Here is a 22,247-nt window from a genome sequence, read left to right as displayed (position 1 = left end):
TTCGGCTTCTTCCATCTCTCGTATTACAAGCCCTTTGGGTAGTGTTAGGGGAGGGAGCGAGGTTAGCAATCCGGAATGCCACGACATGAGGGGGGAGAAAAGTGGGGGGGGGGCAAACGGCAGGCCGAGAGGGTCCCGGTTGGCAGGTGGGGGGAGAACAGGATGGACGTGCCCGTGGGCCTGTTCAGGGACAACCAGGTTTCGTGGTGGGGGTGGAATCGTTACTGTGGAGTAGGTGATGGCGGGAAATGTTGGAGGGGAGAGGGAGAGGGAGAGAAGGCAGGAGGGAATCGGCTGGGGTCGGGGCGTGCAAGTGCACACTGCTGGGAGGGGGAGGGTCAGGGGACTTCCGGAACTGGAGCTGTCTGTTGTGGCAATCAATGGTAGTTCTTAATTTCTGTAACAGGTCCAGCCCCAGGTGTCCATCATAGTTGCGACAGGTGGAGTCGAATATGATGAATTTGTGTTGTCGATGCCAGGGTGTGTGTGTTGACACGAAGGGCCCGAGTTTCCCTACGGATAGGCAGGGGGCCATCCCCCGTGTCTACAAGATGGGTTGACATCGAAAAATGTGAGTCAAAGGTCGACTTGTGACGGGAGTAAAAATGACCATACAAGCAGGATCTAGCTGTGCCCGTGTCGACCAGAAGTCTGGCTTTCACCCCGTTCAGCCTCATCTTGTTGTAGACTGGGGGGCGGTATTTGGGGGAAGTGGCCCCCACCACCGTGGGGAGGTACAGGGGAGGTCCTAAAAATCCAACTGCCGAGGACCGTCTTCTTCCTCTTCTGTTCCATCTCCCTGGGTTTGGTTTCTTCAGTGGGTGCAGGTTCGTCAGCTGGCTCCTCGTTTTCTAAGAAGTAGACTTTACGTCAGCCTGGGGTGATTGGCTTGCGTCAAGCAGCTTTTAGTTGGTCCCTGATATCGTGGAGTGGGCACCTGGAGCTGCATGCCGAGAACTCCCAGGGATTATTCAAGATGAGGTTAGGGTTCTCCTTGTGGCTGGGGCGTCTGTGGGTGGGGTGCACCCTGAGAGTTGGGGTGGGGCTCGTGTGCGGCATAGGCTTACGAGGCTTGACTGGACGTGCAGGTTTATTGGTGGGGAACTTATTCACCACGTTGATTTGTTGGGGGGTAGGGCTGGAGGTCATATAAGTTGGATGTCCAGTCTCCTGTTGGGTCGTGGATCGTGAAATGCTCCTTGACCATGCTCGGGAGGACTCTGAGGACGGTGTTGAAGGTGTGTTGCTCCCGGGTTTCGTCATCTGCCTCTGGGTAGGCAGCAGTAACCAGGCATCTGGCCTGTATTAAAGTATCATCAAGACTGCCATTGTATGTCAAGCTATCCAACTGGGATAGTGCCACTGCTTTTCCTAGTGAGGGTGTGATGGCTTGGATCACGCGCTTCGTGAAGTTTTGCCAGGTGAGCCCCGAGACGATTTTTGGCGCAATATTTGCCGCTGCTTTGCCCAGTAGCGGGAGTGTTACTGCTAATTTTTGTTTGTCATCCTCAAACCCGATATCTTGCAATGGCTTAATAATTACCAGATACGTGTGGACATCGTACTGTTCTGGGTCAAATTTAGGCAATTGCACGTGCGGTTTGGTTGCCATTTTGCCGGTATTTCCTGAATGCCTCTCATATGCCCGGGTCAAGAACCACCGCTGTCCAGCAATATTATGCTAGGTGTTTAAGGATCAGCTTCCCCTCTCTTGAACGCCTAGTATGCAGCTGGGTTCTCTTTCTAGACCGGAGTTTAGACAAATAAGAGAGAGGCAGGACACAAAGACTCAAGGCAACAACCTTACACGTGTATTGACTAATTCTATTTGAGGAACAGGTAGATGTCACAACAACAGGAATCTGGATAATTATAAGTCATATACTGGTACCGTAGTATTGCGCAGGATACTATTTGGTCAATAGTTCAGGTGAATGGCACAATAAATAGTGTTCATAGTATTTCGGGCAGGGAGAATAGCTCGCTGTCACTTGGAGGGAAATAGAAGCTGTACTTAGGCTGGACAAGTATTAAACTGGTCTTGTAGTGCAGAGGAATTACACTATAAAGGCCAAGTATGATGTTTACTGAAATCACTGCACTCATTAAATCTCTCTTCTTACTCTCACTGTGTCACTGTTGCCCGGATCTTGATTAGCACATATTACTAGGCCTTAGACTTATATTCTATTGGGGATCACCTGCCCGATATTCTAGTCAGTATCACACTGTCACTGCACTATTCACTGTCACTCACTGTCAGTGGGATGGCAGTGTGGTTAGTGGGGCAGTGGGAGGACTCACAGCCCGACTCCTGATGGGGGCTGAGTCCCACCTGTGGCCTCTGTATCCAGCAGCCATGGAATCACTCATAGGGGCGTCTTCACTCATCCAGGGCTACAGGCGGCAAAGGGCCCTGCACTGTCAGGGCTGGGAATCGGAGTGTGGCCTTCAGGGCTGGAGCCGAACAGCTCCCTGAAATGTGCACTCAGGCGCCTGATGGAGGACAAGGGTCGTCGGCATTGGGGTGGGGAGAGGCCTCACCCGGGGGTCCTGGGGGCAGCCGGCAGGCCCCAGTGAGCTGCGGCATCTGTCGTCATTGGAGTTCATCAGGTAGGGTCCCTCTGGAGCCGGCTGGGTGGAGTACAACCCTGGGGTTAGCACAGGGCCTCTCCACAGGTCCTCGGGACTGGGACCCTCCTTCTGGAGGATATTACGTCGTGGGGGTGTGGCAGCACCTGACAGAGGAACGGTTGCTGCCTGCCTCCTGCCGTATGGCCCGGCTACTGGCCGTGGCCTTTTAGGAGCCTGGCTACTGACCGTGGCCTGTGTGGGGGAGTGGCTACTGGCTGTGTCCTGAAGAAGGGGGAGTGGCTACTGGCCATCTCAAGGGCACCTTTGGAGCGGCTACTGGCCATCTCCTGATGAAGGCAGGAGTGGCTACTGGCCGTCTCCTGAAGGAGGGGTGAGCGGCTACTGGTCAACTCAAGGGCATCGTTGGAGCAGCTACTGGCTGTCTGGTTACGAAGGAGGGAGCGGCTACTGGCCGTCCGCTGACGAAGGAGGGAGCGGCTACCGGCTGTCTGCTGATGAAGCAGGAAGCGGCTACCGGCCATCTCCTGAAGGAGGAGTGAGTGGCTGCTGGCCATCTCAGGGACACCTTCAGAGTGGCTACCGGCCGTCCCAAGACAAAGGCGGGAGCGGCTACCGGCCATCTCCTGAAGAAGGGGTGAGCTGCTGCAGGCTGTCTCAAGAAAGGCACAGCTACTGACCGACGCTGGGGTGCTGCCTGGAGCTAGAGTAATAGCTCCACCCCGATCCTGTCGAGGGTCAGTTCGACCACAAAATAGTTTCCTTTTCCTGCTATAGCAGCAGCGGGTGAGTTCTGGGTCATAGGGGCACATGGCCCAGGCAGACTTATGTCTCTGTCACCCAGAGTTGGGTCTGCCCCTCCGGTGTTGTGTTGCCCTCAGATGCTATTCCTGGCATTTTACTAAACTAAGCTAACCTAACCTAACCTAAATTTCACATAAGGGGTCTATTTTCTATAGGGTGGGTCGGTTTTCTCTAATAGAAAAGTGACGTGGGGGTCAGATTTCCATGGGGTCAGATTTCTATGTGACACCAAACCAGCCCTCACCAGGATCAGGGTGGGACTTGTCCACAGACAGTCCCAAGCAGCACCACGGTGACAGCCACTGTACGCACTGGGGGAAGGGACGACCACTGTATGCCCTTCAGCTGTTGTCCCCTGCAGCACCGCTGTAATGGCCACTGTATTTACCAGGGAAGGGACAGCCACTGTATGCCCTTCAGCTGAAGCCACCCTTGGAACCAGCCCCGCAGTGACGGTCACTGTACGTACTGGGGAAGGGACGGCCACTGTACGCCCTTCAGCTGGTAAAGCAGGCAGCAGCAGAATCACGGTAACGGCCACTGTAAGTACCGGGGACGGGACAGCCACTGTACGCCCTTCGGCTGTCTCATCCTTAGGGAACAGCACCTTGGTTATGGCCACTGTACATATCAGGGTAGGGATGGCCACTGTACGCCATTCAGCTGTCATTTCTAGGGTCTGCGGAACCACAGTAATAGCCACTGTACGTACTGGGGAAGGGACGTCCTTCATCCACGGCCCTTGAGACTACCCATTCAGAGGAAGTCCCTGGCTCGGCCCACTACCCATCTGGAGGCTGAGTGGGACGTCTCTCTCCTCACAGGTGCAGTCCTTCAGAGGAGCTGCAGCTTGAGGAGCTGTGGCAAGGACACTTTCCTGGACCTGGGGATCCACACCCTACAGATTGCCCCTGGACGACACCCGACACTGACGGACGCCGCAGAGAAGGTACGCTGCAGGCAGCTCCTGATGGCAGTCCGACCGAGTGGGGACCGCAGCCCCCGACCCTCCAGGGACACCCCCAGGACTCCGGGGCGTGACCTCCCAAGCCCCAGTTCCAGTCGACCCTCTGCCAGGCATCAACGCAGACAGGCGTCCCTGTTGGCCCTGTTTGGTCCCAGCCCCGAGGGCCACACCACAGGTCAAGGCCCCACCAGGAAAGGGCCTCCCTGTACACCAAACTGGGGCCAAACCACAGGTCAAGGCCCCATCGGGAAAGGGCCTCCCTGTATGCCAACCTGCAGCCCCAGCCAGACAACCTCGCCCCCGGCAGTAATTCCGTGTCTCCTGAGGGAGGACACGCCTGACGATCTGCCTCCCATGCCCGGGCTCCACCTGTAACCTGCCCAGGTCTAACAATCTAGGAAAATCGGACAGTGTGTTTCCCGTGTCTAGTGTACGTGTATGGTGAAACCTGACAGTGCTCCTAGTTTACCTGGCCATAATTATAATATCATGTGCTCCCAGGCCTTACAGTGTCTATACCCAGTGTAATGCTAGGTGTTTTAGGATCCAGCTTCCCGTCCCGTAAATGTCTAATGTGTAGCGGGGCTTTCTTTCTAGACCGGAGCTTAGACAAATAGGAGAGAGGTAGGACACAAAAACTCAAGGCAACAACTTTACACGTGTATTACTAAGTTGAACAGGGGAACGAGTAGATGTCACTGATACAGATACACTGGACAATTACAACTCTTACATCTAGATATCAGTATCAGATATCGTTATCAGTATTGCGCAGGATACTGCTCGGATCACAGTGAATAGCACTTGAAGCAGAGTATTATTAATTATAGGAAGTCCGGGTTTTCTATATTTGTGGAGTCACTAATATTGTTTCTTGCTGGTAAGTGTTTCTTTGGTGCTGGGGTCTGGATATGGTCTTAGTATCAGGAGGTATTTTCTGGTGGTAGCGTATTCACTCTGATAGAGCCGACTCTCACTGGGTGGCCGTATTTGCGGTTACACTGGCACTATTACTCACTCCATCACTTTGGTATTATCACTGACTTCCATTAGAGGGTTACTTCACTGTTCTGCCTCTATGTTGCTAGGTCACAGACATTGTACTATCACTGTCACTCCTTTTGGGTCCAGGCGTCATGACAGTCAGGTACAAGGGCAGCAGAGGTGTCACAGCTCCGCTACTGATGGGGCTGGGTTCTGCCGGGGGCCTGTATATCCAGAGGTCATGGGATCACGCACAGGGGTGTCCTCTCTCGTCCGGGGTTGTGGGTGGCAAAGGACCCCGTGCTCTTGGGGCTGGGGGCGGGAGTACGGCCCCCGTGGCTGGGGCCGAATAACTGCCTAAACCTTTCGTTCAGGCTCCTGATGGAGGACGAAGATCTCTGGCATCGAGGTGTGGGGAGTTCCTGCCCGGGAGTCCTGGGGGCAGTCTGGGGTTCCCAAGGGCTGCAGTCCCCAGTGCTTGGTGGTGCTGTCAGGAAGGGTCTTCGGCATTGGTCTGCATTGGGGTCTGTCAGGTGGGCCTCCTCCAAAGCTGGTTGTAGGGGGTAGAGGCTGAGGGAGACCAAGGGGCCTCTCCAGTACTCCTGTAGGCCCCAGACTCCCTCTGGGTCATGGGTCGGGGAACAGGTGTCAGCTTTCAACAGAGGACCGGCTACAGGCCGTCTCTTGCCGTAGGGCCCGGCTACTGGCCGTGGCCTTCTAGGGGCACAGCTACCGGCTGTCGCCAAGGCCCGGCTACTGGCCGTAGCCTGGGGGAGGGAGCTGCTACAAGCAGACCCAAGGGCACCTTCAGAGCAGCTACAGGCCGTCTCCTTCCGGAGGGTTGAGGGGCTACAGGTCGTCTCGAGGAAGACACCTTCAGAGCGGCTACAGGCCGTCTCCTGACGAAGGTGGGAGCGGCTACAGGCCATCTCCTTATTGCCCTCAGAGTGGCTACAGGCCGTCTGCTTCAGGAGGGTTGAGCGGCTACAGGCCGTCTCAAGAAAGACACCTTCAGAGCAGCTACAGGCTGTCTCCTGATGAAGGCTGGAGCTGCTACAGGCCGTCTCCTTATTGCCCTCAGAGCGGCTACAGGCCGTCCCCTGACGAAAGCGGGAGTGGCTACAGGCTGTCTCCTGACGAAGGCGGGAGCGGCTACAGGCCGTCTCCTTATGGAGGGGTGAGCGGCTACAGGCCGTCTCAGGGGTGCTGGCAGGAGCTAGAGAAACAGCTACACCTCGAAGCTGGTTGGGGAAGGCTCACCAGAAAGGTAGTCTATTATTCCTGCTGTGGTGGCGGCGGACGAGTTCCGGGTCAAAGGGGTGCGAGGACCGGGAGGACTTATGCCGTTGTCGCTCCGAGCCCGGCGCGCTGTCGTTGCTCCTCTATGGGCTCCTTGTGGGGGTGTCTGGGCGCTTCCGGGGGCACTATACTGCATTTTACCTACTGGCCACATACTGTTGTGTACATCTAGCCCTGACAGTAACCATATCCATCGGGCCGTATAATGTCGTATATACTCGGGCCTAACAGTGTTACATCTATCTGGCCATATACTATTGTGCAAATTCAGGCCCATCAGTGTCCAGATCCAGCAGGCCAGCCGCCATATAATATTTATGAGAACCGGAGCCTGACAGTGTCCATATCCACCCGGCCATATGTTATCGTAATATCAAGTATAGTATTGTGTATAACTAGGCCTGACAGTGTTCATATCAATTTGGCCATATATCATTGCGTCTATCGAGGCCCGACAGTGTCCTTCCCTACGTACAGCCTCCTCCACTGCCGCGTTCATCACTCAGCGTTGTCAATGTCTGTATCCCACAAGGTGTGAACCACCAACACAGTTTAGACTCTCTTATCCGAAACAGGGATGGGTGCTGGGGGATCTGGGGTGTAGGGTGAGGGATGGGAGGGGTTCGGTGGTGTAGGGAGGCAGAGTAGGGGGGGGGGATTGTAGAGAGGGGAGGGAAGTGAAAGCAAGAATAAAGTAACATATAAACCCACGGTATAAATACTACTGCAAAACCAACATGAAATATTTTACCATAACATTGTGGTGGAAAGGGAAATCCATTGTTTTGTAATATGTTATCAATACTATGCACTCTTACGGCAACAGTCACGTTACCTAGTTAGCGAGGCAGCAGTTAGCGTCCGCTGCTGTCCGTCTTTATGAATGCTCAGCATCGGCCAGTGAAAACCTACACATCGTAGAGTTATTATTATTATTACAAGTTCAGCATGATGAACGGTGGTTGTTGTGTATCGATAATCAATATTAGTTTCCAATCACCTCCGACCAAGGGTAATAGAATAGCCTGTAAACTACAGTAATCATTTTATAGTGAACTTTCACAGGCTAGAGTGTTCACATTCCAATATTATATGTGTGGTCACAGACAGATTCAGCTGGGATGGCAACAAACTATCATAAGTAGAGAGTTTGTTGGGGGCTATCACGCACACACACACACACACACACACACACACACACACACACACACCTTTATTGCCCTCTGGCCCCTGCACAGTCGTAGGATTCGCTAAGCGAGCTTTACTCATGGATGTGGCTTATCAGCTTATCATAAGTATGATACCTGTATGGCCGAATAGCTGTTACAATTGAAATAGGTCAACTTTTGCAAGTCTGGATATTTCGAACATATATTGGGTGTAAGTCAATCTGTATCAATGTTATATATGAGAATATCAACCTATCTATATCTTAATTGACTCTCTTTGTTCTATGTGTCGCTAATCATCATAACGAGCTAATGTAACTGTTGTCAGTTAACTTTTCGAAATGCATGGATCGACAATAGTAACCAAGATGCAACGAGTGAAAACAGGGGCCGTAACAGCAAAATATGCATATCAGAATATTGCAATCTATATAACTAGTGTGCACGAACATTTTATTGGAAATTTTGCTTTCCTTTGCGAGGAGAGTATAGGAAGAAATATTAAAAACCAGGAGGCCGTCTTGTCTATATCAAACACATCCCACCCTCCCATCCACCCATTCCTCCACATCCACACTGCTGATTCCTCCGTCGTCCCCGTCTCACATCTTCCCTTCACCAAGTGGCTGGTAAATGCTGGACAACCTATTGGGTAGATAACTCTTCTCTTTTATTGTTGACATCATAGTTACAATGATGAACTAGATACGAAGTGACCAACATCAGCCCTTGATCTACCTTCTGCCACATGATGTGAATATAGTATTGGGGATACGCATCATTACATCTATGTGACACGCTTTATGTTTAAAGCTAACGAATTTTTCATAGCCACATTAATATCAGCGCCAGTCAGTTGCATGATCTATACACAGTTGAATGGTATTTAATGAAAGTAAAACATTATATATTACTGAATATGTATTATCCTTTAATGATACACCTTTGGTATGACATTAAGGGGATTATTGACTCAAACGGTCTTGCTGCGGGTCTTGCCATCAAGCACTACCCCCATGGCTGCGGTGAGATCCCTGTAAAAATGAAATGATTATTATTAGCAGTAGTTTGATCCCTCAGTAATCACGACTAACACCATGCCATGGAAGACCTCAGCCTAGAGGTTAGCCTGTATACAAACTATGTGCGTTCCTGTGGTAGAGGTTACTGTATAAGTGGTAATTAAATATAATTTCTCTGTACTCATTGACTTTCAAACAACTCATGGAATATAATTATGTTCTTACAAGCGTCAGTTTCAAAATATAATGTAAACTAAAGTCAATGTTACGAGCTCAAAATATTAATATGATTTCCTTACTGAGAGCAGTTTTTTCGAAACTAGTAGCGCGTCCAGCCACCATCCTTCTCGATAACATCTTGCAGCCGGTCTGGCATGGACACACCATACCCTCTCACCAGGTCCGGGTTGCCCCTGAACAGCTCCCACTGTGCTCTGGTGTGGTCCATAAGCTGCTCTGGTGTCCTTTCCCACTCTGGCTCCCATGTATTGACTACTGAACCCCATAGATTCTCTATGGGGTTCATGTCGCAACCCTTACTAGGCCAGGGTAGCACCTCCAAATTATTTTGATGGCCTAACCACTGCTGAACTACCCTGGCCATATGAACTGGACAACGATCGTGGACAAAATTAATGGGGCCAGGTGGGAATGGGAACTCATTATTCTCTAGTGAGGGGAGGAAAAAGTTCTGTAAAATGTCGACATATTTGTCGGCAGTGAAGCGACCGTTGATTTGAAGGATGTCACCCACACCATGGAGCGTCATGTAGCCCCAGACATTAACGCTCACCCTGCCACTACGTGCCTCCTCGTAGATGTTCCTGCGATCATATCTGCAAACCCAATACCGCAGCATCGTAAGAAAACAACATAAATAAGAACACTTATGCAAAACCTTCGATTCTGTAGCCTATACATGACGAATATGAACAATACTAGAGACTAAGTGACGAGGGATCAGAGACTGGAGATAAAATGAAACGAGAGAGGTTATACGAGACAAATGTGAAATGAATTTTTATGAAGTCATTTCCCCCTTTTGTTATAGTTGCTTGAAACAAGTGGAGCAGGTGGGATCGGATATAAGTGCCTTTTTTTGTGCTGTGCATAATTTACGCTCACAAAATCATGCTTCATGATAACGAAAAACAGTAGTATTACAATAGGAATAGAACCTTTAATAAAGTCGGTATCCAGATTACAGTAAAACGATGGGGTAGGCCTCTTACCTTGTGTTATTTCTTCTCCATAAATGAATGCGACCATGGCAGCAGGAGCTGAAGGTCTTCTCGTCGGTGAACACCGTCCGTTCCCAAAACTCCATATCCTTGGGGGGCGGGGCGCGGTAGCACAGTGGTAGCGCGCTGGACTTGTGATCGGGGGATTGCAAGTTCGAGCCTCGCCCGGGCTGCCGTGCCGGGAGGGGTAGCTCCCTCCTGTAACCCTAGCGGGGCTATATAGTCCAATACAGGGCTTAGCTCGGGGGAATTCCATTTCTCCCATTTTTCCATATCCTTGGCCGCATATTCCTGAGCGAAGGAAAGTCTGGCAGCACGATGGGCATCGGTGAGGCGCTCTTTCTTCGCAGGTGCCCGGTGGTGAATCCCTGCTGCGTGTAATCACCGCCGCACTGTGGTCAGGGACACCTGCAGACCTACAGCCTCTCTGACTTCCGTGGCTGGTTTGAAGGGCATGCGTTCTGCTGCCTGCAGGAGTTCTTCGTCCTCAACCACAGTAGTCACTCGGGGCCGAGGTCTCCTATCTATTCATAAAAAAATAGATAATAATGTTTTAGCCATGTAACTGCCACCGTAGGTAATTTTCAGGTTAGGGTAAGATAGCTTAGTGATAAGAGTTTTTTTTAGTCTCAGTAGTGTTGGATGAAAAACCTATCGCTGACCTAATTTTCCAAAATCGGCATTATTCCCTATGATACCATGGTGCTAGACTTCGTATGTGGCTTAAAGTCGATTTCCTTACACACTGCCACTATCACCACCACCACCACCACCACAGACACTGCCACCACCACCACCACGACAGACACTGCCACCGCCAGCACTACCACAAACAAACAAACGAGAGAGAGAGAGAGAGAGAGAGAGAGAGAGAGAGAGAGAGAGAGAGAGAGAGAGAGAGAGAGAGAGAGAGAAATGTAGATATATCTATATATGTCTATATACATTATATGCCATCTACATACCCAAATCAGTCAAGCGTCCAGTCTCCTGCCAGCGATGAACCCACTTGAGCACTGTGCGCTGAGAAATTCCCAGTCGCTGAGCAATAGCCCGTGAGCTGAGGCCCTCCTCATGCAGAGCGATGATGCCGCCACGCTGGGATACTCGGGTGTCATGCTGGTTCATGATGGTGGAAGGTCAGAATGACCGTATATGATCTGGAGATCCCCATGTTAACTTGGGCTGTCTATAAGTCACGTGGCAACCGTCGATTCGTCCAGATGCCAATGAAAACAAGTAGGCCCTAACGGGAGCACTGGTAGTTAATTGGAGTTGTTAATAAGTTACTTGATTGTTCTCTCGTTGCTGTGACGGCTGCCTGCCTACACATGTTGTGTAGTGTGCTAATGCTCTAGGCTTCCAAGGCCACTGTTTCATCTTAATTATGATGTCAACAATAAAAGAGAAGAGTTATCTACCCAATAGGTAACTAGGTAACGTGACTGTTGCCGTAAGAGTGCATAGTATTGATAACATATTACAAAACAACAATGGATTTCCCTTTCCACCACAATGTTATGGTAAAATATTTCATGTTGGTTTTGCAGTAGTATTTATACCGTGGGTTTATATGTTACTTTATTCTTGCTTTCACTTCCCTCCCCTCTCTACATTCCCCCCCCCCTACTCTGCCTCCCTACACCACCGAACCCCTCCCATCCCCCACCCTACACCCCAGATCCACCAGCACCCATCCCTGTTTCGGATAAGAGAGTCGAAATTGTGTTGGTGGTTCACACCTTGTGGGATACAGACATTGACAACGCTGAGTGATGAACGCGGCAGTGGAGGAGGCTGTACCTGTATTACTGTGTATAACCAAAGTCTGACTGTGTCTATACAATATTGTGTATAGTATATACTTGTTGTGTATTATTAAGGATATGAATTGAGGCAATATATGTATAAGGTTGCTCTGCTGAGTTTTTATGCCCTGTTCCTCTTGTAGTGTGTTCTAGTTCCGGTCTCGAAAGAGAACCCCGATCAGTAGCCAGTGTTCTTAGGACGAGAAGTCGACCTGAAACACCTAGCATAACAAGAACGACAGAAAAGGAAGAACGAGAGAGTAAAGGGCAGACACCCAAAGCAACACTAATCGAGTGAGTGGATGGTGAGCGTCCCCACTTACCGCTAGCTGATCAAAATTTTTCCAGTAGTTTTAACGCTTTTTATTAAATTACCCTGCATGATCTGGCAGAAAATTATGGGTCTTTAATGTTTGTGCTCTATGGGTCAGCGCACTATAGGCAACTGAAACAAGTGTAGGCAACTTGGCAGTGTAAGCGACGGGGGTTTATTTGTCAACACTGGCTGGCCTGATCGATATCCATTACCGTGCCACTGACTACAGCTATAACAGTCCGCAACTTGTGCCATGGAAGTCACAATGCCTTCCACCTCGCTCACTTTGAGGGTAAGCATCACCGTCAGTGAATCATTATAATTCATTGTGCAACATATGTTTGGGTTGCCTTGCAAAATTAAATGCAAACCTTTTTTTCCCCAAGTCTTCGGAAGTTGACCAGTATTTTCCAATTATGAAATAGATAGAGCATTTAAGTATTAACTCATTAAAGTAGTTTGAAGTATGTTTTTGTTCATGGAGCAAGTCACTTGAAAAGAACCAACGGTAAATTTTCGGGGAAAAAAAAATACCGGATACTGAAATATGCTCCTTGCTGATTTTATGAATTTTAAGCCTACCAGCATTATATAAGCATTTGTTACAGATGTATATCTTCATACATATAGAAGGAGATGGAGGAGGTGACCCCAGCTCCTATCTTTGTTGGTAAATTTTTACACGTGGACAATACACCCCGCAGGTAGTGCGATATATTTTTCTGGTAGTTTTTGATGCGATTTGAATGTTTTTGACCCTCATTTTTGTCGGAAATGCCTCATTACCCCTCTTTTCCAATCATGAACTTTGGACAAGTAGGTGAAATCATGCATTTTCTGAAAAAAATGAAGTAAAAAACAACTGAAATCGCATCAGAATCCACCAGAAAAATATACTGCACCACCGGGTAACATAACGGAACAGACGAAACCTAACCAAACAGGCGTAACGTAAACTCACCAAACACACTAAACCTAACCAAACCTACCCCAGCATACCTAACCTATCCTAGGGGAATGCTTACCCTTGAGATACGATTGTCCAGGATGAGGGTCGTCTGGCAATAACGTCGTGGTTCCAGAACCTTTGAATCCAGTGGTTTGTGAACAATATAATTCTCCAAGCCAGAAGGTGTATGTTGTCCAGAAAAGTTCCTTTGCAGTTAGAAACACAAAAACTACACTGTACCCGTTTCTTGGTTTTTGCGTACTTTTTGTACTGACCACAGTGCGACTGATGTCTGTCTTTTCAAAATTTACAAGGTTCCTGACTGTCTGGGCAATAAACTTCCGAAGGTAATACACCGTGTCCTCCTCAGATTTCGAGTGGAAATGCTTTATCACTTCATAGGCCATAGCGAGAAGGATTTGTATTTTTCGATCCACAAGGAATAAAAAAGCGCAATTTAGATTCATTGGCCAAATTCCATCACGTGACCTAAAGTAGGCATATGAGTGGGTGATACAGAGCTACGAGACGCATGCGCAGTCGAAGGGAAGAGAAACAAACGTACTAACGCACACATTTTTTACCCGGAGTGGCCGAGTGAAGATCCAAGGTAGGTTTTTGGGGGAATTTTAAATTAAATTCATTATCTCTGAAAATATCAATTTCCGAATGGAGTAATGGTTTTTTTTTTGTGATCCGTAGGGACTATACTATACATTAATGGTGCTAAAATTCCAAAACTGCATATTGTCCACTTGTAAAATAATACCTCTCTGTCTTCATTGCATCTAACTTCAACAACCTAATCTAATTTAGTTTAAACCTAACCTAATTAAATCAACAACCAAACCCAAACTAATTTAATCTAACAACCTAACCCAAGCTAATTTAATCTAGTCTGGACATAGATTCATTAACAGATGGAGCTATGAGCTGAACAGTCCCCACTCTCACTCCTTATCTACCTAATACTAAAAAGTGCATTTCCGACTGATGTATATAGAAGAAAAATTGATTGAAATTGCATAAACTAAATGACAAACATATGAATTTCACTCTTCGTTAGTTGGGTGTACAGTATTTCCAAAATAATATATACTGTACTGATCCAACTTCCTGTTAACTAAGTAGCCATGCTGAATACTACTGCTACAAAGCTGCTACTGGTGCTACTACCATTACCACTGCTATTACAGTTAAAAATAATACAGGTCTTTTTTTTTCTATTATTGTTGCATCCCTGTCCCATACTGCCACAGGCTCCAACAGCAGTAGTTCAGTATTTATAGGAAGGACGTTGCCCAGTGAGTTGCTCTTCCTATGGTCTGCCTCTTGGTTTACAGCACCCAAGATCAGCAGAGGCTTCTTAAGTTCACTGTCTTTATTTTCCAGAGAACTACATTTAATGCTTTCCAACTTCACTGTTTTCACAAGCACTGGAGTTATACAAACTTTACTAACTGCAGTTACTGTACACTTAATGCTTGACAACACTATTTTTCTACAAGTAGCGATGATATACAAACTTCAATAACCACTGTTTGCCAACAACACTTCAATGTTTTCACAAGTACTGAAAATATACAACCTTCACTGACTACACTAGCTGACACACAAACTAAAAAACTGAACCTCAACTAGTCTCTTCCCTATTCTTATATAAGCTTACATTGTTCGAGAAACTTCTAGCACAAACTCGACAGGGCAGCAGTTAACAGTTACCAACTAAGAGACATTAAAACATGCCAGAGTTTTCTCATCACATAACACTGTAAATTATTTACCCAGTCGCATGCAGACTTAAATTACATAATTAACAAGCAGTCACATAAATATAATATTATAAAGAAAAGGAGCATAAAAATTAATGCAGAACTTACAAAACAACTACGCTTACAAACAGCTGGCAAACTGGCAACTCTGACTCATACCGAAACCAGCCTACCATAAACACTGGGAAATGTTGAGAAGCTCCTCGCTATCTAATTGGCAAATCTTGCTTCTTAACACTACCCCCTCCCTAGTCCTTTGTCATCCCGACAAAACCACACAATATATACAAGCAAAAACCTTAATCCCAATGAAACATCAAACTACAGTAATCCCCATACTATCCGGACGCCCACTTTCCGGACATCCCCGCTTACCGGATATTTTGGTCCCGGGATCCAGTTTTTCCCAAAATGGGCCAAAAATCGCAAAAAATTCGAAAAAAATCCGACTTTTTTCCGCCCGTAATTTGAACTCGGCGCGCACAGTGAGGACCAGCTGTGTTTTGGTGCGTAGTTCCACTGCTGTCCACTAGAGCGCCCCTGCATCCTCCACATTTACTGCCCGTCTCTTGTTGTGAGTGTACGCTCGTGATCATGGCCGCCCATGTGCTCGCTTTTGTGGTGGTGCCTTACCTGCTGCTGGCTCTGCTGCTGCTCTCGTGCCTCTTGTTAGTGTGTGTGATGATGGCCTCGCTGCCTGAGAAGAGGAAGAGAGTGGTTTTGACTCTGGAGAAGAAGAGGGAGATATTGGACAAGGTGGATGCGGGATGATCTACCTCACACATCCTTCGTGAATTCAACCTGGCCCGATCTACTTTGTTTGATATCAAGAGATCCCGCGACAAACTCATGCAGTACACGGCTGACTTCTCATCGAAAAGCAAACGCGACGTGAAGAGGAAGATGATGTTTGCTCCTAAGTGTGCTGAAGTCGACCGCTCCATGTTGATTTGGTATCAACAGCAACGTGCTGCTGGTGTGATGGTCTGTGGCTCGGAGCTGAAGGCTGCTGCTGAGAAGTTAGCAAGGCTTCACGACACTCCAGACTTCAAGGCATCCAAGGGTTGGCTCTTCCCGTTCAGGTTACGACATGGCCTTGCGAACCGTAAGTCTCATGGCGAAGCTTTGGATGCCAACGAGGATGGAGTAGAGGAGTTTCGGCACAAGGTGAAGTGCTTGATCGACAGGGAGGGCCTCACTCTCGGTCAAGTCTACAACGCTGACGAAACTGGTTTATTCTATCGCTCTTTGCCAACGAACACTCTAGCCGAGGAGACGGAGAAGCGTGTACCTGGCCGCAAGCTCTCCAAGCAACGGATATCCGCTTTGTGTTGTGCCAATGCTAATGGCATGCACCGGGTTAAGCCCGTTATTGTTGGCCATGCAAAGCAGCCTCAGTATCTTCGTGGGGTGATGGATGTCCTTCCTGTCATTTGGCACCATTCTATGAAGGCATGGTTCACTGCTGAGATTTTCAGACTGGTTCCACCGCCATTTCATCAAGGAGGCCATCCATTACCAGACGGAGAAACTGGGAATCCCACGCGACCAGGTAAAGGCCCTCCTTCTCCTCGACAATGCACCTGCTCATCCGTGCGACAAGGAGTTGGTGGCTGAGAATGGGCGCATTAGGTGCATGTTTCTGCCACTTAATACGACTGCTCTCGTCCAACCAATGGACCAAGGAGTGATCGTGGCAACGAAGAGGCTGTACCAATGGAAGTTCCTGGACGAGGTGATGGTTGTTCTTGAGGACGAGGACGAGCGCAGCGAGGGATGGGACACGCGAGGCCAGTGGACTTTGGAAAACCTTCGCCGCTACAGCATCAAGTCAGCCACTTACAACTGGACCAGTGCATGGAAGGAAGTCCCTGTCAAGACTCTAGAAAATGGTTGGTCTTGTCTGCTTCTCGGAACTGATGTGGAGCACGATTTCCTAGGTTTTGACAGGGATGACTTCTGTCACGTCTACGTGCGCATGGGGACGATGTTGATGTGGACGAAGTGCCCGAGTGGTTGGATGACAATGAGGGCGATCCTGGGTATCAGACCATTCTGATATCGAGATCGCATCTGCAGTTGCAGGTGCCAGTATCCAGCTTGAAGATTCCAACGAGGACGGCAACGATGATGCGGACTCCTCTCAGCGTGACACTACTTCAGCCATCCCCAAGCTGGGCGCACTCCGGGAACATGCAGAGTTCGTTCTCGACTACCTGGAACACCTGGACTGCGACAAGGAGATGGGGCCCTTGGGACTTCTGGAGGAAGTGTGCTCTTTCAGGCAGCGCATCATTAATTGCCAAAATTGTCGTTCTTTGTGTCAATCAACCATTGACAGCTTTTCCAGACACGTGACCCCCGCTGTGCCCAGCCCTGGCTCCACTCCATTGCCTCCCAACACAGGCCCTCATCCTCCGAGCCACAGCCCAGCACATCAGGCACGGTGGAGTCACTACTTGACGTGAGTTTGCGCCTCTCTTCAGAGTTGTCTGCAATGAGTACTCCATCACCACGACCCAGCGACGCACCCCTAGGCCACCTGCATCAGCTACTCTCAGACTCTGACAGTGATTAAACAGCAAGAACTTCACTAGACCACACGGAAATTTATAGTGTTGTGCAGTGAAAAAAACAGTGCATAGTATAAAGAAATTAGAATTTTGAGTGCAAAGACTAAAGTGCCGAGTGCAACACTGATTTTATTGACTTTCAACGGAGCGCCAATTAACTAGAGTGAGTTATGTTTAGAAAATGGATTTATGAGTGCAAAGACTTTAAGTGCAGAGTGCAACACTTATTTCATTAAGGTACAATGGAGTGCAAGTAAGACTAGAGTGCGCAGCATTAAGAGAATGGAATTCTGAGTGCAAATGACTAAGTTCAGTGCAAGACTTCATGTACAGTGTACTGCAGGTGCTTCAGGTACTCCTTTTTACTGCCAGAGTCTGAGAGGAGGCGGGTTATTCATCGAGATGGCCAGGGACTTGCTGTAAGTACCCAGAATGTTTCATATTGTACTGTATTTTCCATACTTACCTCTAATACCTCATTTCACTCTTTTATGTCCCTTTATGGTGTGAATAGGGTCTTAGGTGCTATGCATGTGCAGTAGGGAGGTGTTTTTCTGAGTTAGGCTAGGTCAGGGTCCATAAGTACCAGTTCAGGAGCCAGGGATTTGTTGTAAGTACCCAGAATGTTTAATATTGTACTGTATTGTCCATACTTACCTCTAACACCTCATTTCACTCTTTTATGTCCCTTTATGATGTGAATAGGGTCTTAGGTGCTATGCATGTGCAGTAGGGAGATGTTTTTCTGAGTTAGGCTAGGTTAGGGTCCATAACTACCAGTCCCTGAGTCAGGGACTTGTTGTAAGTACTCAGAATCTTTAATATTGTATAAACTCACCTCTAAAACCTCATTCTCTGGTTCTTTAGCATTTATTTCAGTCTTTTATATCCCTTATTGGTGTGATTTGGGTCTTAAATAGGTGCTGTGCATGTCCAGAGGGAGTTGTACAGTGCTCGTCAGAAGTATTCAGCGTTGTCTGCTGGGCGCGCAATACTTATGGCCCAAAAAGAATCACCCATTTCTGGGGGTAAGAATTGAGCCACAAGTTTGAGCCCCGAGCATGACGTCACGGTAGCCTGAGGCCTTCTGACGCGCTGGTTGGTTCCTGCCTCAGTCGCCCACGGGCTGCCTGAGAGAGAGGAACTCCACCGAGTGTCCCTCTCAAATTGCGCCATTTTTTACCGAGTGTCCCGCAGTGTTTTGGCCTTCAAAACTTTGTTATGGCACCTACCCATGAACTATCGAGTGAAATCATATCCCAGATCATTGCTCTAAAGGAGGCAGGCCACCAGACAAAGGAAATTAGTGAATTGGTTGGTGTGGCACGATCGACAGTGCGTCGTTGGTGTGCGCGGTTTCGGGAGGAAAACAGTGGTGAAGTTCCCACAAAGAAACCGAGGTCTGGTAGGCCTAGGAAAATTTCCCCAAGGTCTGTTAATGTTTTAAAACGTGCAGTGGAGTTTAATCCTTGTGTGAGTGCAAGGAAAATTAAGGAGAGCAACCCGGAAGTGTTTGGTGAGGTGTCAGTGAGAACAGTGTCTCGTAGGGTGCATGAGCTTGGTTACACAAGTCACAGGTCTGTGAAAAAGCCTCTTCTCTCTAGCAGCCAGAGAATTCGTAGGCTTGCCTTTGCTAATAAATATCTAAATTGGGGTGAGGAGCAATGGTTGTCAGTGTTGTGGTCTGATGAGGCAACGTTTAGTGTTACCTGTAACAGAGGAGCATGCAAAGGTAGTGACCCACTTGACCCACGGTATGTAGAAAGCACAGTTAAACATCCTGATTCACTCATGGTATGGGGTTGTTTTTCAGGGAAGGGTTTGGGGAAGCTTGTTGTACTTCCCAAGAACCTGAGAGTGAATCAGGATGTTTACCTGGAGCTTCTGTGTGATCATTTACCAGACTCCTTCGAGCTAACAGGTGCACGAGTGTTTCAGCAGGACGATGCACCTGCGCACAAGGCCAAATCGGTCACCAATTGGCTTCGTGACTGCGAGGTATCATTCATGACAGACTGGCCAGGAAATAGCCCAGACCTCAACCCGATTGAAAACCTCTGGTACCTCGTAAAGAAGAGTCTCCAAGGGAAGGACGTGAGCTCTCTGCCTAAGCTGGAAGCCGCCATTCGTGACTCCTGGGAGAAAATACCCCTCCAGCACCTCAGGAGCCTCGCCCTTTCACTTCCAAGACGTCTCAGGTCCGTGAAGAAACGTAAAGGCTACCCTATGAAGCACTAAAGGTAAATAAAATGCATTATTTATATGTTTTTTCAATGTTGAAAGGTTTGTTTCTCAGGAGGGACGCAGGGCGCCCCATACTTCTGACGAGCACTGTATAGGTGTTTTTCTGAGTTAGGGTCCATACGTACAAGTCCAGGAGGCTGGGGCCCATTATCCAGACGGGACCACTTTCTGGACATGCCTTCGGCTCTATTACATCGGGTAGTGGAGGGATTACTGTATACACAATCCTACAACTTATCAGGTCTTCTTCTGTGCCACTTCTGACAATGTTCTTTTTTTTTTTTTTTTTTTTTTTTTTTTTTTTTACCGACTCTGGGCATAGGCTTCACAGCCTGCTTTCAAGGCCCAGTAGTCCTCCTACATACCGCACACCTCTACATGTCACCACTTCGGCGCTAACACCCACCTTCCATACTGAATACATGCTAGGGCTGTCTCATACAGGACTGGTGTATTGGTATTAGTGGGGGTATTTTTACAACATGTCGGCGGGTCTTCTGGTAGAACAGTAAAGTCTGATTTTATGAAATTCAAATCCTTAAACTGTTCCCTGCACCAGCGGGATTTGAACCCGGGTCTGTTAGGACTGCAGGCCAACTCTACCGGTTGAGCCACCGCCTCCCCCCTTGCTCCTCTACACAGTCCACTCCTCTTGGAAGGTCTTGGTCCTCTTTGTAATTCAATTCATCTCTTGGAGAACTATCACTGTCCTCATGCACTTCGGCTCCTTGGTCCTCCTCAACATCCTCGGCTGCAGATGAGCACGATTCCTCGAAGCTTCATCGTGTGGCAGAGGTAGTAGGCCTTACAGACAGTGAGCACCCCTTGGTCCATCGGCTACAACAAAGATGTGGTGTAGGGGGGCAGGAACACCACCTCAATATTGCTTGCCCATTCCATCATCACGGGCGGGTGACCAAGTGCGTTATCCACCACCAGGAGAAATCTGTTCACCAAATTTTCACGTGATGCATACCTCTGCAGCACAGAAGAGGTATGAGTGGAAATAGGACGAACAGATATCTGAAGTCAACCAAGCCTTCTTGTTCGACTTCGTGATAACCCCAAGGTTCTCCTTTTCTTACCCCACCAGAGCCCTGGGTTTCTCGGAGTGGTAGACTAGGAGCGGTTTCAACTTGAGGTCGCCCTTGGGGTCATCTCCCAGCAGGTCAGCCGGGCCTTCGAAAGCTTGAATCCTGACATAGACATTTCCTCCATTGTAAGAATTCATGGAGGACATTATCTTCCAAAAGAACCCAGTCTTCGCACTATAGCCACCCTCTGCAATGATGTATTTCAGCTTGTCAGGAAATCCTGCTGCCGCCACTATATCGGCACTCGCTGCCTCACCATACATCTTCATGTGGAGGTTTGCCCACCTAACCAGTCAAACCACCCATGGCTCGCCTTAAAGGTCTTGCTTTCATCAAGCTGACGCCTGACCTTTAGCTCGTCCCAGAGTGAGAGAACCTTAGTGCAAATAATAGCCTGGCTTTTCGGTGCCTTGTGCTGGTTCTGATCTTCCACCCACGTGCACAGCACCTGCTCCAGCTCCTCCATCGCAGCCTCATGCTGGCAGGTGATATGGGAGGCAGATAAGGTTGCAACTTCCCCAGCAGGATCCTTAATGGCCTCTTCTTCTTTATGATGATGAAGACATTCGACTGGGCCATGCGGAGAGCCGAGGCAATAGAACATGCACCTTCGCCTTTGTCATGCCGCTTAATGATGTCCAGTTTCACCTCCAGTGACACGGTCTTACGTAAACGCTTTGCGGGAACATCATCACCACCACTAGCAGGCCACTTACCACCATGACTATGGCCTCCACTAGCACCACCTCTAGCCACACTATGTGCAGCACCCTTACCAGACATTGTCTCACTTATTTGGGCCCAGAATCACACAGTATTGCACTCCACACATGATTAGTATCACTGCTCTACTTATGGCACTGCTCAAACACAGTTATGATGCAGTACAATAGCAGCTTGCGTAATGTTGGTGCAACACGATGCGTGGCAGGCGAGCATAAGGGAGATCCTCACTCTGAGATGGCCGGTGCGAGAAGAGCAATATGGGTGAGCATGGGGTGAGCGATGGCTATGGGGCCTTCATGAGTGTTTCTGCGCATTCTGGGAGGCGGGAGGGCTCAGCTGGCCGCAGAAACGTGTGCGATTCAAAATTTTGGCCCATCATCTGTGGGCACGACATAGGAGGGCCCATCGTTAAATCTGGGCTCACCCATCGGGTATCGGGACCTGGTACAATTTGTACCCCAATCGCTAAGCTGGGGTATCACATCTAGGGGTATCGTGTATCGGGGTATCAATGTACAGTATACAGTAATCCCTCCACTATCCGATGTAATAGAGCCAAAGACACGTCTGGAAGGTGGTCCCATCCGGAAAGTGGGCCTCTGACTGCTGAACTGGTACTTAAGGACCCTAACCCAGCCTAACTTTCAAAGCCATCTAAATAACTCCCTACCAGACATGCATAGCACT

General features: G+C 48.6%; 1 protein-coding gene across 1 annotated transcript in view; it reads left to right on the top strand.

Moving 5' to 3' along the window:
• Positions 1–12,379: 12,379 nt before the first annotated feature.
• Positions 12,380–22,247, top strand: part of LOC145404472 (type-1 angiotensin II receptor-associated protein-like) — a 209,271-nt gene continuing 199,403 nt past the window's right edge. The window contains exon 1 of the mRNA XM_080276009.1: positions 12,380–12,494. Coding sequence (XP_080132135.1) covers positions 12,456–12,494 — 39 coding nt within the window. The 5' untranslated portion in view covers positions 12,380–12,455. The remainder of the gene's footprint in view (positions 12,495–22,247) is intronic.

Source organism: Coenobita brevimanus, chromosome 63, assembly GCF_032717465.1.
Source record: "Coenobita brevimanus isolate Jiangsu-jjx chromosome 63, ASM3271746v2, whole genome shotgun sequence".
Lineage (NCBI taxonomy): Eukaryota > Metazoa > Arthropoda > Malacostraca > Decapoda > Coenobitidae > Coenobita > Coenobita brevimanus.
This window is presented reverse-complemented; position numbering and strand designations above follow the sequence as displayed.